This window comes from Salvia hispanica, chromosome 2, assembly GCF_029641045.1.
Source record: "Salvia hispanica isolate PSC_SH4W2 chromosome 2, Shi_PSC_v1, whole genome shotgun sequence".
Classification (NCBI taxonomy): Eukaryota; Viridiplantae; Streptophyta; class Magnoliopsida; order Lamiales; family Lamiaceae; genus Salvia; species Salvia hispanica.
This window is the reverse complement of record NC_142693.1, coordinates 60,547,209-60,564,510: the sequence shown is the minus strand read 5'-3', so window position 1 is coordinate 60,564,510 and position 17,302 is coordinate 60,547,209. Positions and strand designations below refer to the sequence as shown.

General features: G+C 31.5%; 2 protein-coding genes across 3 annotated transcripts; both read right to left on the bottom strand.

The window, feature by feature from the left end:
- Positions 1-3,486: 3,486 nt before the first annotated feature.
- Positions 3,487-6,275, bottom strand: LOC125215316 (flavin-containing monooxygenase FMO GS-OX-like 7). 2 transcript variants are annotated; one of them, XM_048116704.2, is made up of 7 exons: positions 5,592-6,274; positions 5,436-5,506; positions 5,181-5,330; positions 4,660-4,742; positions 4,305-4,440; positions 3,945-4,115; positions 3,487-3,862 (listed from the first exon to the last, which is right to left on the bottom strand). In XM_048116704.2, exons 1-7 carry the CDS (start codon positions 6,154-6,156, stop codon positions 3,722-3,724), a joined length of 1,317 nt encoding a protein of 438 aa, XP_047972661.1. In that variant the 5' UTR covers positions 6,157-6,274; the 3' UTR covers positions 3,487-3,721. The 2 variants fall into 2 exon arrangements, with proteins under 2 accessions (XP_047972661.1, XP_047972668.1); XM_048116711.2 differs by lacking the exon at positions 4,305-4,440 and having other exon boundaries at positions 5,592-6,275.
- Positions 6,276-13,866: 7,591 nt separating this feature from the next.
- Positions 13,867-14,467, bottom strand: LOC148932824 (uncharacterized). The gene is made up of 2 exons (XM_089063709.1): positions 14,216-14,467; positions 13,867-14,128 (listed from the first exon to the last, which is right to left on the bottom strand). The coding sequence occupies exons 1-2, from the start codon at positions 14,321-14,323 to the stop codon at positions 13,958-13,960; spliced, it is 279 nt and encodes a 92-aa protein (XP_088919835.1). The 5' UTR covers positions 14,324-14,467; the 3' UTR covers positions 13,867-13,957.
- Positions 14,468-17,302: the final 2,835 nt, after the last annotated feature.

Here is a 17,302-nt window from a genome sequence, read left to right as displayed (position 1 = left end):
CTTTTTAATTTTAGCATTTTTTTAACACTCGTGCAATCCACTATTAAGACTATTTTAATGGATGGAGATAGTAATAAAATGTGAATGTAATTAAATAGTGAAATATGAGTGAAATGAATTACGGATGAACGAATAATGAAATATGGAACATTTAGCGGTTCAATGAAAAATAAAATGCTAGATATTTTAAAATGTTAAATATGTGTATTAAAAAAAATTAAGTACTCCCTCCGTTTCGCCATAGTTGAGGCGAAACTTTTCGGCACGGAGTTTTAGAAATGAATATTGGTTGTGTTAAATAAATAGATAAAAAAGAAAGAGAGAGGAAAAGGTAGAGAGAATAAAGTATAAAGTGAATAAAGTAGAGAGAATAAAGTAAAAGAGAGTAAAGAAAGAGAAAAAAGTTATCAAATATGAAAATGACTCAACTATGAAAAAACTTTCCAACATAGTAAAATGACTCAACTATGGTGAAACGGAGGGAGTATATTTTTAGCTGTTCAGTGAAAATTTTAATTATTTTTTTATTCATAAATCTTAAAAAAATCAACAAAAGAATATATACATTGCCATAGGTGTACTATCATCCCTCCTTATATATAGTATTACTATCTTCAAGTCAAAATAGAGATTCACATTGTAATATAATATATTGTAATATAATATAGAGAGAAAGAGAAAAGAAATACTACTAAAATGTATCCATCATGGGAATTGAGGTACGCTTCCATGCTTGATGCAAAATAAAACGCAGAAACTATGAGAATGACTGAACTGGTAATAAAGAATTTAAACTTATTGAGAACTTCGGAGTATAAAAACTCAATGTAAAATTAATAATCAAAAGTCTGTCTTCTAAGTTCAACAATGAGGCCATTATATAGGCAAAGGAAAATCTTAAACTTATTGAAAGAAAATAACTAAAAAGATTATAAGCAAAAATAACTATAAAGAAAATAAGCAAAAAGGAAAACCTAATTTGTAGAAGGAAAACAATTAATATTTTCCATCTACTAATTCTACTAACTAGGAAATAAATAATATTCAAAATATAACTTTCTTAGCCACCAAGTCATATATTCTACTGCATCAATGCTGGTAATAAACATTCTGAAATCGTTGATGGATGATGGGATTTGGGACACCTTTGGCATCCTTACCACATGGCCCAAATTTTGGATAGTTTGGGTTGTGTTAGTCTTCTTCTCCTTTTTTTCCATTCGAATATCTGCAGCTCGCATTTTGGAGGTGCGTTTTCAAAGTTTTAGTTTGTTGGTATTTGTTTCTTTCTTCTTCACTTTGCTCCTCCCATAACGTGTGTGCTGGTTCTATTTTGTACTGGCATGGTTGTCCACCCTCCAATGCTTCTCACTCGCAATCGATGGATTCCTTCATTGTTTGGAAAAGGTCCTTAGTAGGATCCCCGGTTACAACATATATATAGATTTGGAGATGGGCGGCGGCCAAGAAGAAGCACCACCACCTTAATCTCATCAACACACAAGACTCACTCCTCATCCATCAACCTTGTATAATACTCCATATATTGTGTTGTTTAATTTACTATAATGTACGTACATACATACATACATACATACACACACACACATATACTCTGTGGTCACCCCTAGTCTACTTTGATTTCAACTTGTAAATACCATGTAATCGATGTTTCAACATATATGTTGTACCACTCCTCTATTTCATCTTTCTTCTTCATTATTTTTATGATTTAATGTTAAGGTTTTATTGGAATATGATGGGTTTTGCAGGGATCATAGGATTATATATTGATCAACTCATTTATATATCTCTCCCGGCCCATAAAAAAAAAGCATAACCATTTTTTTGTTTTTATTAGGTTTGAATTTGAATTAGCTTTAGAACGATCGGCCTGCTACTCAAAACATTTTTTTTCCCTCTTAATTTCTTGAATGTGAGTTGGGTTTTTTCTGATTGATAAAAAATAATCGTTACTATTTCTGTGATTATTTTTATGCCTAATTAAATTGCTTTAGTTTAAATTGTGAATGCAAGATTATATTTCTTTGACTTTAGAATATTTTGGAATCTAGGATGGATGCGGCATCGAATCTAAATATTCTTTGATGTTGACGTTGTTTACTGGCTTTATAGTAGTAGAGTATTAAATAGTACCCCGGCAAATGTAGTACTCCATATGATATGAATATTAAGATTAATATATAAAGATTAATAATGATTCCAAAAATAAAAATATTAATTATCAATATTAAATACCCTCTAATAAGTATTGCACCAATTTTACATATGTTATCCCATTTTCCAATTTATATCCGTTAGAAAATCTCCGGTTCGCTCTAAATAATACATTTCCCTTTTGAAATGTGTAACTTTAAATGACACATTTTTTAAAATACAAAAATCATTCACTGAATCTATTTTATTCTCTTTTCATTTAACTCACAAAACACAAAACAACACTGTATAAAATTGCGTACGGAATAAAATTGCTTCACTTAATTAAAGTGGTATAGAGGGAGCAATTTTTTGTTGTTGATTGTAAAACAATCAATTAAATTTAATATTTCCCTTATTTCCGGTTCATTAGTTAATACATTTGCTTTTTTTCCTTTACGTGGAAGAATATTAAAACTATAATTACCAAAATCATTTTCACACGCATAAGTTCCCTATTTTATTTGAAACAATCACAAAAGATTATTGAAATATATGGGCCTGTAAACAATAGAACTGGCCCTCAATAAATGGGCCTCATCCATTCTGTTGAACAATAGGCCCAGTTTTTTGGACTAGTATTGAGCTACGGATTACATAATATAGAAAGGATGATATGGACGTCGATACACATTACTACATCAGGCACATTTTATCAAAAAATAAAATAAAACTAAAATAATAATAATAATAAATATTAAGTAATAATAATAAGATAGAAATATTAAAAGATTTTAAAATAAATAAGTCGTATATTATAATTACAATTTCCAACAAATTGAAATCATTGTATTACAAAATACTACTCCTACATATTACTCACTCTGTCCCCTAAAAATAGAAATTTTTCGAATAGCTCGGATTTTAATACAAAATTGGTAAAGTAAGAGAGATAGAAAGAAATGTGTTGGTGGGAAATAGATCCCCTTCATTTGAGAGAAGGAAATTTTCTAAAATTGGTAAAGTAAGAGAAATAGAAAGGAAAGTGTGTTAGTGGGAAATAGATCCCCTTTATTTGAGAGAAAGAAATTTTCTAAAATTGGTAAAGTAAGAGAGGTAGAAAGAAAAATGTGTTAGTGGGAAATAGATCCCCTTCATTTGAGAGAAAGAAATTTTCTAAAATAGAAAATTTCTATTTTTAGGAGATGGATTAAAAAGGAAATAGTTTGTAGTTTAGGAGACGAATGAAGTATACTATGATATTGCCATGTATATTTTGGGAATTTAAGGACATAACATAACACACAAACGTATATGTGAAGTAAAACATGGAGAATCATATAGTACTACTATATCGGATAGCATAGCTGCAACAAGTTGTTCCAGAAGCGGGACAAAGCTCCAATTTCTTTGAGATTTTGTCCTCCACATAGGTTGTGTTTGGATTAAAGAATTTAGATTTATGTGTAGAATTTGGTTTCTCAATGATTTGAATGTGGACGTTGCTCATGAATTACAATGTTGACCATGTTGAATTCAATACTATTCAAATCAAGAAAGTGAACTACATCAAATTAGGTTCCCATTCTCTAAGCCTCTGTTTGTTGCCTTCAAAAACGAATTTCACGTAGCTTTTCACATATAAGTGTGTAGTTTCATGGACTATTTCTCCCACTTGATTAGCTAGCCAGTCCAAGTAGTCCAACTATTCAAGAAAGATATATAGTGATATCAATCTAATATGTATTCTCATTTCTCAAATATTATTTAATGTTGTGAAAATTCACCTCAAACTGGAGTGCATGAGTGTAGTGCTTCGGTATCCCTTTCTCCTCCATGAGTTGGTAGTGTTGTCGCACCTCCGTTTCCATCTCCTCCTCCGATGGAAGCCACACCTTGCCGGATAAAATACGAGCCACCCACTTTGCTTGGAAGTATATCGTTTGAGTTGCAACGGTCTGCGTGTGTTTTTCATGACAAAATAGTTCATGTGTCTTTGTAGATCCAAAGGTGGGGGCTCGAGCCCCAACCAAGCAATTTTTTTAAAAAATATCGTAAAATCGTATTTTTATCTGAATTATAGCACGAAAGCCCCTATCATAAACCGTATTATCGAAAAGAGATGGGAAGGATCGGACTGGACTAACCATGCATGGGATTCCAAGAAAAGAAAGATTTGGTCCAAGCTTTGGAGGAAAAATATGTTTGTAAAGGGGGCCAACACGACCTTCTTCCACAATTACGATGCCTTCCGTCTTCAAGAATGGGAAACTATACATAAACCTAGCATTTGTTGTAGGAAAAGTAATGTTTGCTAAATAAGGAGATATTTGTATAATTCACTTCAACATCTATAAAATAGAAGAGATATATCTGCATGAACGACAGCACCATCTTCGATTATAATATGCTAGTATTTTCTAATTTCAATTATACCACACCAAAAATAGAAGAGATATTGGTGTGGTGTAAATGTTAAGATGGCCAAATTGGAAACCTTACCCAGTACAATGGAGGATGATATCTGCATGAACGACAGCACCATCTTCGAAAACAACTTCTCCATTTTCATTTGCATGATCAATCTGCATTTTTAATCTTGACATGAGATTCTTTGCTTTACCTTCTATCTAGAACTAGTTTTATATGTCATAATTCAATGAAATTTTTTTGAATAACAATTCACTCCAGTACAAGAAAGCATGCTGAAATTTGTTACTCACTCCGGCCACAATGAACACACTTGATAGACACATATCTTTTGAGCAATAAAGGTGTCATATCATGTCAAATGTGGATTAAAATGTGATTTTTGTTACATTAATATAAAAGTGATTCAAAAACTAAACTATAAAGATTGAGCGTCTTAAAAAATAGAGAAATGTGGATCGTCTTAGCATGTGGATGCATGTGCCTGGAAAATAGAGATTAAGTTCCAAGTTAAATGAAGAGGTAAATATTGATCTTTTTAGCATTATCAATTTATCATTTACATTAATTAAGTGCTCATATATTAACAGTACCTTTGAATGTTGCCATATATTATCTCCACAATCCAACTTTGCCACTTTAACTTTGGGCGATCTTGAAGAGAGATAAACTTGTTTCGCCACGTCAGCAATTTCAAGTGATATATCCCATGCGCTTGGTCCATCACCAATCACAACCACAACCTATTCATAAAACAATTACTCCGTACTACAAAATTAAGTACATATCATTTTGAATTAGAATAAAAAAATTAAGAAGTTATGTCAAAGAAAATTCCAAATGCTTACCTGATTTTGAAATGGGTCGGGTACCCTATAATTATGGCTGTGGATCTGTTGACCTGCCCACTTTTCTCTTCCTATAGCATTATTAAAGTCAACTTAAACTTAATTCGATTTATAATTTCTTTGCTAATTAATTTTTTAAAAATGACAAATTGTTACCTGGAAAATCAGCTAGTTTTGGTATAGTATGATGTCCGCTGCAAACCACAACGGCGTCAAACAACTCGTTCGAACTCATTTCCCGAGTCCTCGACTCAACGATCCATTCATCGTTCCTCGAGTCGACTCGCTCAACTCGGACGACTTCCGTTTCGAACCGTATCAACTCAGCGAGTCGAAACTCGGCAGCGAACTCGTTGATAAAGCGGAGCACCTCTGGGTGACCCGGAAAGGTTCTCGGATCTCCGTAAGTGGAAAACGGATAGTCCGAGAAGCCCATGAGCTGTCTGGGGAGATTGGTGCGCAGCGATTGGTACAAGCTGCTGTGCACGATCTCCCTGTCCGGGTCGAGACTCAGCGGGTCAGACTCGACCCGCGGGTCGTAGGCCCATGTGCCGCCGAGTCGCTCCGATTTCTCGTAGACTACGACGCGGTGGCCTTCGGTTTTCAGGGCCCGCGCCGCCACCAGCCCCGCCAAGCCGGCGCCGATCACCGCCACGTTTAGTGGTGGCGCGGTGAGGTGATCGGAGGCCGTGGGGGCGACGGTAAGATCGATAGAACCCATTGAAGAATTTTTGTGATTGGGTAAACTATAGAGTAGAGGGTGACGAAATATTAATTTTTACTTCTACATGGCGTATATAATTTGTTTGTTATATGATGGAAACGTCAAAAAGGATGTGCCAGGATTGCAGTCTGCACATGCCATTCATCTTTGGGTAGCATATGGCGTGATCAAATTGAGATGTCTTGAATATATTACTCTTTTTAAAATATTTTTAATGCATTATTGATCAATTATAAGAAAAGTAAAAAAAAAAAAATTAAAATATTATTAGTGGAGAACGAGTGAGAAATAAATTTTTAAATTAAGAAAGTACAAATTCTTATGGGACGGACTAAAAAAAGAGAATAATATTCTTGTAGCACAAGATGAACAATCATACATTTTCCATCCCAGAAAAATATGTCGTATTCTCTTTCTGTTCGTCCCATGATCCATACTCATTTATGCAGAGGCAGACAAAAAAAAAGTTGATAGTAATGTAAGAATTTGTTCTTCAATAATACTATTAGCTTGTTAAGCGCTTAACATAACTTTTCAAAAATTTTATAAGTTTTGAAGTAAAAAATAATAAAATTAAAATATTCGGTAAAGACTTAAGCCCTATTCTCTTTGCAAGAGTGTGCCCCCATTTATGACAATTTTTTTGTGTGTGACTTTGAGCATAATTTAGAATCTAAAAAAAAACGTTTCTAAATTACAAACAAATTAACTTCTATCTTTTTTTTTTTTTGCTTTTTTTGACACTTTCATTTACGTCTTCTAATTTTAGTTGGGACAACCAACAATAAAAACGTTTTTTTGAAGCATTGGTGATATACTTAGAAATATAAATTAATGTCTTTAATTGTATTACAAAATGTCCTTAACTGATTTTTTTATTGTAGTGTTACTTTCGTTATTTAATCGAGATTTTATATAAAAACTAAAAATTTCAAGTTTGTATAAATTTGGATGTTATAATATAAGTATTATTATTAAGGGTAGTGATAAAATGCAAACTTATATATTGTATAAATTCAAAACTTCTCAACACAGCTTCAACACAGTTTCAATACAATATCAACACAGTGTAAAATTTTAGTTTTAATGTCAACATAGTATCAACACAGCATCAATCATTGACTACCGTTGAAATTCTGTTGACATTTTTCTGTTGATATTTTTTTGTGATCTGTTGACATTTTTCAGTGGTGCAGATCATAGTTTTAAGTTTGTAAAATATTTAGAATTTTCATTTGATCACATTCCTTACTATTAATTTATTAAAGTTCACTCCATATGGTGCAATTCATAAAAATTGAGAGTATTATTAACATTTTTTATTGATTAAATAGTTAAAAGAGAAATGACTTTTGGGGTCTTTCCCGAATTATTTTGGGCTATCAAATTTAAAACAATACATATTTGAATTTACATTCTATTTATTACTAAAATTGAACGTATATTACTGATATCAATAAAATTGAGCATATATAGATGCATACACAATAACTACAAATCTATTAAAAACACCAACAGCAATGCAATGTTTAGCCAAAAAAAATATCATTTCACTTCAATTACGCATTCTTATGTAGAAGAAAAAAATAAGTAGCCCATTTTTAAAATTAGAGTTTCGTATTTTATTTGATACTACAAAATAAAATAAAGATTCTTGAAATACTACATAGCAGATAAATTTATCATATATGGTCTACAACAAATTTAAATTGGACCGTCGTAGCCGTATGGGCCTACATAAAATAGTAAAACCTGGCCCGCAAGATTTCGGCCTACTTCACTCAGGCCTGGAATTGGGCTTCGGAATGAGTTATTTAAAAGTAAAAAAGAAATTTTGACGTCGTACACATGATCAGGAACATTCTCAAAAAATAATACTCCTACGTAAAGCTTACATTACCATATGATTTAAAAAATAAGTATATTATAATGAAAGTCGAGTTATAATACGATTTTGAATAAATTAAAAATTTGTGATTTACTATAATGAACTTATTCATCACGGAGTATATTACTTTTGTTAACGAAAATAAGTCATATTTTTACATTTTACTTCGTCTATCAAAATTATTTTCAATCTATTTATAGTTGTTTTTCTCTCTACTAAATAAGTAGGGGGTGGGAATATGGATATTAGGTATTGGATTTACCTTTACCCAACTCGATATCTGTCAGATATTGGATACCTGATATCCAATAAAATGAGATTGGGTATGAGATCGGATAATGATATTTAAGATAAGTCGAGTATCGAATAACCCAATTGGCTATTGGGAACCTAAATCGTTATTGTTTTTAATTAGATTTAACGTTTAGGGTTGTTGTGACTGAAATAAGTTATTTATTAAATTATAATTAATTAGGTTAACTTTCTCTAAATTATTTTTGCTCACCTTCAAAGTGATTCTACTCTCGTTCCCTCATTTTCTTTCTTCAAGTCTCTACATCCATTCGCTGCCGCCTCCTATATATACTCTTTCTCGGCACCTCTCATTTAGTCACTGATTTCCCTTAACAATACAGTTGGCATATTAAAGTTCTTTAAAAGAAATAATTAGCATATTCTAAATGAGTAAAGAGAATTTTAGCTTTATAGAAAATTTAAGGAGTACATTTCTCATTCATAACTTGTTTTGTTATTAACATACGTAAAGAATCAAGTATTTGAAAATCTGATTCGTCGAGTTTTGGCAAGTATTCGAGTACCTGAAAAACATATCGGCGGGTATGAACTTTAGATGATTTTTGGGTTTAGTACCCAGTATTTTCGAGTTGGATACCATGGCCCGAATTCCCACCCCTAGAAATGAGAACTGAGCAGAGGATACCATAGATAACCGAATTCTCACCCCTAGAAATGAAAATAGGGTTGGATATCTGGTTCTCTGATCTATCTTATTTTACTAATTATGTATTAAAATCAGTGTTAGTGTAATTTGAACTTCTTTATTTCACACAAATGTAGTAGTATACTAATAACTTGTAATGTGATGGTGGTTGCGCGTGCCTACAAGAGACTTGCAAAATAGATAATACTTATAGGAGTATTATATTGTCATGCTATCTTTTGGTAATTTAAGGATATAGACACATAAACACACGCTTAAATAGATCTTAATCTGAAATTTTATATGAGAATGTTAGAATGTTAATTTAAGGATATGACACACAAACACACGTTTTAAGGATATTGATCTGAAATTTTGAATGTGTTGAGTTCAACACTCAACTTGGTCGGCTATTTGGTAACTTGTTCTTTTCTTGACCACAGCGTGCAGACAATTTTAGTAAACTGTTAATTACTAGTAGAACCTAATATATTGGTTTAAAAAAAATATTGGTACGTTGTTAAGATAAAAAGTGAGAATGCGAATAGTACTATTAAAAAAGTTATTGTCGCTAGCCAATTGATAAACTATCATATTAATTATATTTAGCACAACAGTAGTGGACTACGGAATAAATTAATTATCCTGAAAAAAAAGAATAAAATAGATGGAAGAAGTGGCTCCAATGCTGAAAACAGGTAATCCAAGAAGTTGGGTATTTTAGCCGGTTTAGCTTGGAGACTAGTGATGTGCAACTGATGATAAAATATTTTCATCGTCGCCATCACTATTAATTAATTAAAGAGAATTCCATGACCCTTCGAAATCTAGTATTATTATTTAATTATTACAAAATACTCAGGGTATTTTACGGCCCTTCGAAATCCATAAAAGCCATGTCATGGCCCATATGCGTGATGCAAGTCCTCACCAAAACTATTTTAATGTTTTTTTTATCTATAATATTTTATGTTTGTTTAAAATTAACATAAACTAGTATGTAAAGTCCATATTATTAATCTTTTTCCTGATAAGTCGATCTTATTTTCCACAAACAAATTTTCAATTATTTTCTCTCTACTCGTGCCGTCAACTATTAAGATTTTTTTTGTGGGAAGGGATAATTATAATGAAATGTAAATGTAATGAATTAGTCGAATATAAGGTTTATCTACCAAGAATAGTTCACGTTGAATGAGGCATTTAATAATGGGTAGACAGAAAATGAAATATGAGACATTTAATGACAAATGCAATATATTTAAAAAAACTTTTATTTTTAGTTGTTTAATGAAAATTTTAATTAATGTTTTCATAAATCTTTCTCCCCCCGTCTACAAAAAGTAGACTATTTTTACCATTTTGGGGTATCCACCAGAAATTAGAGTAAGTCTAAAAATGAAAAGTTTTCATCAAATAATAATTTTACACATCATTTATAATATGGACCCACAATCCACTAACATGTACTCCCTCCGTCCCGGCTAAGATGACACATTGCTTAGCCGACACGGGGTTTTAGGAGTTATTGGTTAAAGTGTTTAATTGGAGAGAGAAAAAGGTGGGTGTAAGTATTAAAGTAGAGAGATAAAGAAAGATGAATATTTTAATAGGAGTGAGAAAAAGTGGTTGGGTGTATTAATTGGAGAGAGAAAATTTCTAAAAAAGAAAATGTGTCATCTTAGTTGGGACAAACTGAAAAGAAAAACGTGTCATCTTAAGCGGGACGGAGGGAGTATTTCACTACATTTTCCTTACTTTCTCTTACTTTTTTCTATCTATTTCTTACTTTACCATTTATACATTAAAAATTGTGTCACTCATAAGCTTGTCTATTTTTAATGGATGGAGGGAGTATGTTTAATGGAGTATATAATAGAAAAAATAATACTAAATGCAAATAATGTCAAGTGTTTAATATTAAGCACTTTTACATGCATATGAATATAGATAACGGGAATAAGCCCTAGTCGGATAAATAATAGATAAATAGATGATTAAGATTTGTTTATCTCAAAAACGTGACATGAATCTCCCAAAGTTGGTATATTCTTGCGTTGATATGCTCAGCCAAAGTCAAAGGACAAAAAGTAGGAACGAAAAGAACACATTGTAGTGTATATATATTTAGTGTACAATCCATCCCTCATATTTTATCTTCAAGTCAAAAAATATAGAGAGAAGAAAAGAAAAAAAAATGTATTCATGGGATTGAGGTATGCTTCCATGTTGGTAATAAACATTCTGAAATCTTTGGTGGATGATGGGATTTGGGACACCTTTGGTATCCTCAACACATGGCCCAAATTTTGGATAGTTTGGGTTGTGTTTGTCTTCTTCTCCTTTTTCTCTATTCGAATATCTGCACCTCGCATTCTGGAGGTGCGTTTCCACAATTTTAGTTTGTTGGTATTTGTTTCTTTCTTCTTCACTTTGCTTCTCCCACAACGTATGTGTTGGTTCTATTTTGTACTGGCATGGTTGTCCACTCTCCAAGGCTTCTCACTCGCAATCGATGGATTCCTTCATTGTTTGGAAGGAGTTCTTAGTAGGATCCCCGGTTACAACATCTATATAGATTTGGAGATAGGCCAAGGAGGAGGACCACCACTTCAATCTCAACAAGAGACAGAGTGATCCCTCTTTCATCAACCTTGTATAATACTATATAGTAGTATATAGTGTTGTTCAATTTACATACATACACACGTATTTAATTGACGACCACCCTTCCCTTAGTCTACTTTGATTTCAACTAGTGAATTATGAATACCATGTAATCGATGTTTCTCTATATATCTTAGTGTTTAGGTTCAATTGGACCAAAGGCATAGGATCTTATCTTATATTGTTCAACTCATTAGTATACATCTCTCTTTGAAGAAAAAAGCATAACCATTTTTTTTGTATTTGTATTAACTTGCTACTTAAACATTTCTTCCCTCTATCTTGAATAGTAATCTCGTTATTATTCTATGATTAATTGTTATTTGCGTACTTAGTTTCAATTGTGAATGCTAGATAATATTTATTTATTTGACTTAAAATATTTCTTCCCACTCTCATCTTATTTGTTCTTTTTTATTACGATGTTGATGGGTTTTGGTAATCTCAACATTTCGGAATCTTAGATGGAAGTCGGCTTTGAAACTGGATATCATGATGCTGACGTTGTTGAATATACTATAAATGTCTACTTTTAGGTCTACTTTAATTATGAATATACTTTCTTCTTTTCTATGTATTTAATATGAATACTTTCTTGCTTTTTCTAGCGATACTGAACCATAAATACACAGAAATTTCCGTACTGGAACATGAAATATATATAGATGCATAATTATTTTGCCTATATATCAAGATCAATAATATTTCTACATATAAAATTAGTAATTATAAATATCCTTTGCATTAATATAGCACCAATTCCAGTTCCACATATGTTATTCCATTTTCCAATTTATATCCATTATAAAATAATTTTGTGTTGAGGATCTGTCAAACAATCAACGAAATTCGAAATTTGATATGTGCTTCTCTTTCTTTACATAGACGAAAATTAAAACTATAGTTACCAAAAACACTCACACTTATTTCGACAACAAGCTCCCGCACGGTAATCTTTTTTTTTTTTTTTGAAACAAACAAAAAACGATTCATGAAATATTATATCCATCTGTTTCATAGTAATAGAGTCATTTTTATCATTTTGGTATGTTTCATAGTAATAGAGTCATTTCCCTTTTCAGGAAAAGTCAACACATTTTTCCACACCTACTTTGGAAGTTCGAAATCTCTCCAGTCTACAACTAAACTTGGACCATACTAGCCATACAGGCTTGTAAAATAATAAAAACTGGCCCTCAGTGGTTGGGCCAACTTGAAGCAGGCCCAAATAGCCCAGTTTTATGTCGGATAGCGAATTTGGACTGCAGAATAAGCTATATAAAATTAAAAAGATGGTTTATAATTACAACGTTGAATAAAGTGAAATTATTGCTTTGCAAAATACACGTTGTATTCTGATATTGCCTTGTATACTTTATTTTATTCTTTTCGATTTGACTCCCGGTGTACTGAACATGAGCATGTGACCACAAGGTTACCACAGCTCCATGCTACCAACTGCGCTACAACCTGTTGATGCCTAGTAGTATATTTTATTTTGGTGATTAAGGACATAACATAACACACTATAACACATATGTGAAACAGATCGTATGAATAGCTAGTGTAGCTAAAATTAACAAGTAATTCCAGAAGCCAGATCAAAGCTCCAATTTTGCAAAATTTTAGGAGTGTTTTCATAAAATTTATATCTTGAAATTTTTACTATAATTACTGTATTGTTTTTTTTTTTAATTATCAAGAAAGTACCTATTTTTTTTGCAATATACTAATTTGATAGTATAATCCAAGTTGTAATGGTTAACAATTCGGTTATCCGGAGTCAATCGTACGTAGTACTCAATCATTTGTTTGTTACATATTCACAAAAGAATATTTTACCAAATTAAAATTACAAATGTTCCTCAATCTTCATAATAAAAAATAATAATCATATTGATGGATTTGACAACGAATAGATTCTCTTACTCATGAAAATCTTTTACAAATGTGATAAATTTCTGATTAATGAACAACAATCAAGATATTGGGTTGGGATTCTAATAAAACATTTTTTTTTCAAGTTTGAATCTTTTCTTCATCGTATATAATTGGCAAGTTTCACAGAAATAAAGTTGCTAATTAAAGATTATGATCATAGCATTAATGATACTTTACAAGAAGTGAATTGTTTCTTTTGATAAAATCACTAAAAATGAGATAGTTTTTGTTATTTCTTAAAATAAAACTCCTAAATGAACACATGATCAAGTTCTGGAACCACAAAAAATGCTCATTGATTTCTTCAAAATATATTAGCATCCTCCATTTCCATATACAAAAATGAAAAAGAAAAAAATGAATTAATTATGGGAGGGAGGATGCGTCCTAGGCGGCAAATAATCGAGGTTGAAACCTGCTGTTTCTTCATCTTCTCCTCTTTTCCTTTTAGGAACCCTAAAACTCCTCTTAGAACTTGAATCTTTTTCAACATCATTCACTCTCTCTCTATCTCCTACTGATTTTTCATTTCCCTGCACACAATATATATTAGAATTTTCATCATTCGCTTTCATTCATTCATCAAAGAGAGAGAGAGAGAAAGAGAGGTAATTAACTACCTTGACAAAGTCCATAGCAGGGTGATTGTAAGGCACAGGGATAACTCTAGCATTGCATGAATGCAGAGAAAGAAATAGAACAATTAGAGCAATATTAATGATTGACATTTAATTTTGATGAAACATAAAAATCACATTCATATATATATGTATATATTGCTATAAAACCACAATTTTGGTAATGTGGAAGGGAGCACTAAAAGGTGAGATTTGGTCCAAGAAAGAAAAGATTAAAGGGAGGGAAAATTTTAAATTTGGGGACCTTAAAGTGATGGAGAGAGATCGGCAGAAACCACTATCTTTTCGGTTAAATAGATGATGAAGTGATGAAAGAGTCCAAAATAGAGATTTTTTTCCTCGAAAAGATTAATGATAAATTAATGGTAACAAAGTTTAAATCGAAGAACATGAGTAACATGAAAATAAGAGCCTGTCGAATTTGTTTAGCATCGAGGAATTATTTTACCCTTATTTTACTTGTCTTTGTGTGTGTAGTTTTGTGGCAAATTTTGTTGTGTTTCCTGATTTCTAGTTCTTGCTTTTCCCCTACCATGTTGCATGTAATAAAATATCCATTATTTACAGTTAACATTAATTTTTCGATGTAAAAATTGAGAACTTCTTTGGGATTGTGAAACTTGACTTGTTGTCTAATTTTAGGGAATCATATATATCTTACATAAGAGATTTTTGTGTTTAGAAATACAGTAATTGATTTTGTGTTTAGTATACACTATATCATTTTCATTTTATCAACCTTTTTAATGATATATTGGTGCAATGAAATATGAAATTGATTTGATGAATATAGTACTACTACAAGAGAAGGAATGTATGATGAATTAAATAAACAAGTCAAATGTGTGTTTATGCTTTTGATGTACTACATCCTTTCAAGTGATGGAAGGGTATGCTGATTTCGATGTATTTGACCCAAATCTATGTATTCTCAACATTTAAGATAATTAGCTACCCCTATTTTGATTTATGTGTATGTGTTTATTTGTTTATCTCCATGCAATTAGTTGTATCTCGATGTTTAAGGTTAACTAGTATGTTTTCAGTTATGGCCCATGAAAAGTACAAAATTCATTCATAACATTTAAAACAAAAGACATTTTATTGAGATTGGTGTATGACCAAAATGCATGCATCGACTAGTGCAAATGTTAAGATACATTTTCTTCTTGTTAGCAAATGTTAAGATACATCGACTAATGCAAATGAAAATGCATGTTGTGAAAAATCAATTACAAATGTTTATCATGAAATATAAATTTTACTATGAAAATAATGGCCATGTGATGTGATACCCAACATTACATTGGTTTAGTTATTGCCACACACAAGTTTGGAGTGGGAAAAAAAGCAATCAATTGAAATTAAGTGGAAACAACCTTATTTCTTAGATGTTCATAATGTCATTAATTAATTGATATAACGACCGGTAATTAATGGTAGAGCTGACACGTGTGAGTGTTTTGTCTAAACAAAAAGTGGACACGTGGACATAGTCCCAGTTAGGCTGCCGAAAAACTTGGTAGATTATTTGTTAATTTTATATGGTGGTCCAAATAAATTTAATAAAAAAAAATAGAAAAGGTAGTTTAGGAACATTTTTCTGGTACTGCAAAATGTTTGGTTCTTTTCACATGGATTCTATGACCATGCACATGCATTGATCGACAAATATTTTGCACTGATTTAATTAGAAATACTCCTATATATAACGACAAACTAGCCACCCACAATCAAAATGGTAATTTAGTATAAATTTGAATGAAAGAGCCAAAAACATGTTGATTATTAGGGATTTGAGTTACTACTATATTCAAAATTGAAAATTAGGTTTATACAAACTTTTGAATTTATATATTCGTATATGTATTTAGTATATGCAGCCCCAAAACTAAAAGATCTATTAAGGTAGTACTACAAGATAACTATATCGTGACTCTAGTATAATATTAATAATTTATAATAAAAAATTATTCCTAGGATATAATACATAAATTGATATTGTATAAGTGAGACAAGAGTGGCTATGGGATTTGCGACAATCTCTTCTTCGAAACTCGGCTGTCGACGTGTCTTCTTAAAGTCGAGCAAGCTTGGTATCTGTATTCAACTTTGTCCCAACGCCATTACCACATTTTGGGAGGTTTTTGCTTTTGTTTTTAATTGACTAAAATTTAAAGTGAATGGTGTTTAAATAATGAAATGACTTAGTATAACAAGTGATATGGAAGTATATGTTAGGGTTTGAATTTGAAGTAGTATTTAATTTTGATGAAAAAACTATATTTTAATTGACTTCTCTTAGCAATGTGATTGAGAACTATATTTTGGGTAGATTACAATTTATATTATAAATAATTTTGTTCATATTGACTTAATATTGTTATATTATTACTCCTATTAAATATTTCAAACATGTAATTCATAAAAAATGGATAGAATTTTTTGATTTGTTTTCAGTCAACTAATATTATCTCGACTTTGCCTAAGCCTTTCTGAAACCCCAATTCAGTAAAAATGCCGAAATCAGAAGATAAAGCTTCACGGCTTCACCCTTCAAGCACACTGAGGTATTTATGGATAATGTTCTGTTGAATGAGGAAAATAAAGTTGAAAAAATGTGGCATGGTTTGATTCTTGTTATGCTTTATTGCATTTGCTTAACATATGGAAGGATACCTGGTTTTGAAGTCATTTCACTGATATGCTCTGGTGTTCACACTAAAACCAGAATCTTGTATCTGCCTCTCATTGGTGGTTTAATCTATATGGTTGGCTATCAGATTACACTTTGTATTTATCTAAAAAGGTAAGTGTGTGTATCTGCTACATCACATGACAATGTTCATTTATCTTGGTTCAGATTTTGTTGATGATGATGCTGCCTGGATGGAATTAAGATTTTTCCCCTTATACATTGCCTGCATTTCTTCAGTTTGTGTTGGTTATAACTTATAAGGTGCTAAGCTAATAAGATGTTAAAGGCTTCTGATTTTCAACACTAATGTGCATTCTCAGCAGATAGTTGTGTTGCAGGCAATTGCACTATCTTGTCTTATGAACACTGAA

Coding starts and splice junctions, on each gene's coding strand:
- LOC125215316 (XM_048116704.2), bottom strand. CDS start 6,156: ATGGGTTCTATCGATCTTACCGTCGCCCCCACGGCCTCCGATCACCTC. Junction 4,441..4,659: donor ATCATCCTCCATTGTACTGG/GTAAGGTTTCCA, acceptor AACAAATGCTAG/GTTTATGTATAGTTTCCCAT. Junction 3,863..3,944: donor CTCATGCACTCCAGTTTGAG/GTGAATTTTCAC, acceptor TTTCTTGAATAG/TTGGACTACTTGGACTGGCT.
- LOC148932824 (XM_089063709.1), bottom strand. CDS start 14,323: ATGTCAATCATTAATATTGCTCTAATTGTTCTATTTCTTTCTCTGCAT. Junction 14,129..14,215: donor CTGCTATGGACTTTGTCAAG/GTAGTTAATTAC, acceptor TATTGTGTGCAG/GGAAATGAAAAATCAGTAGG.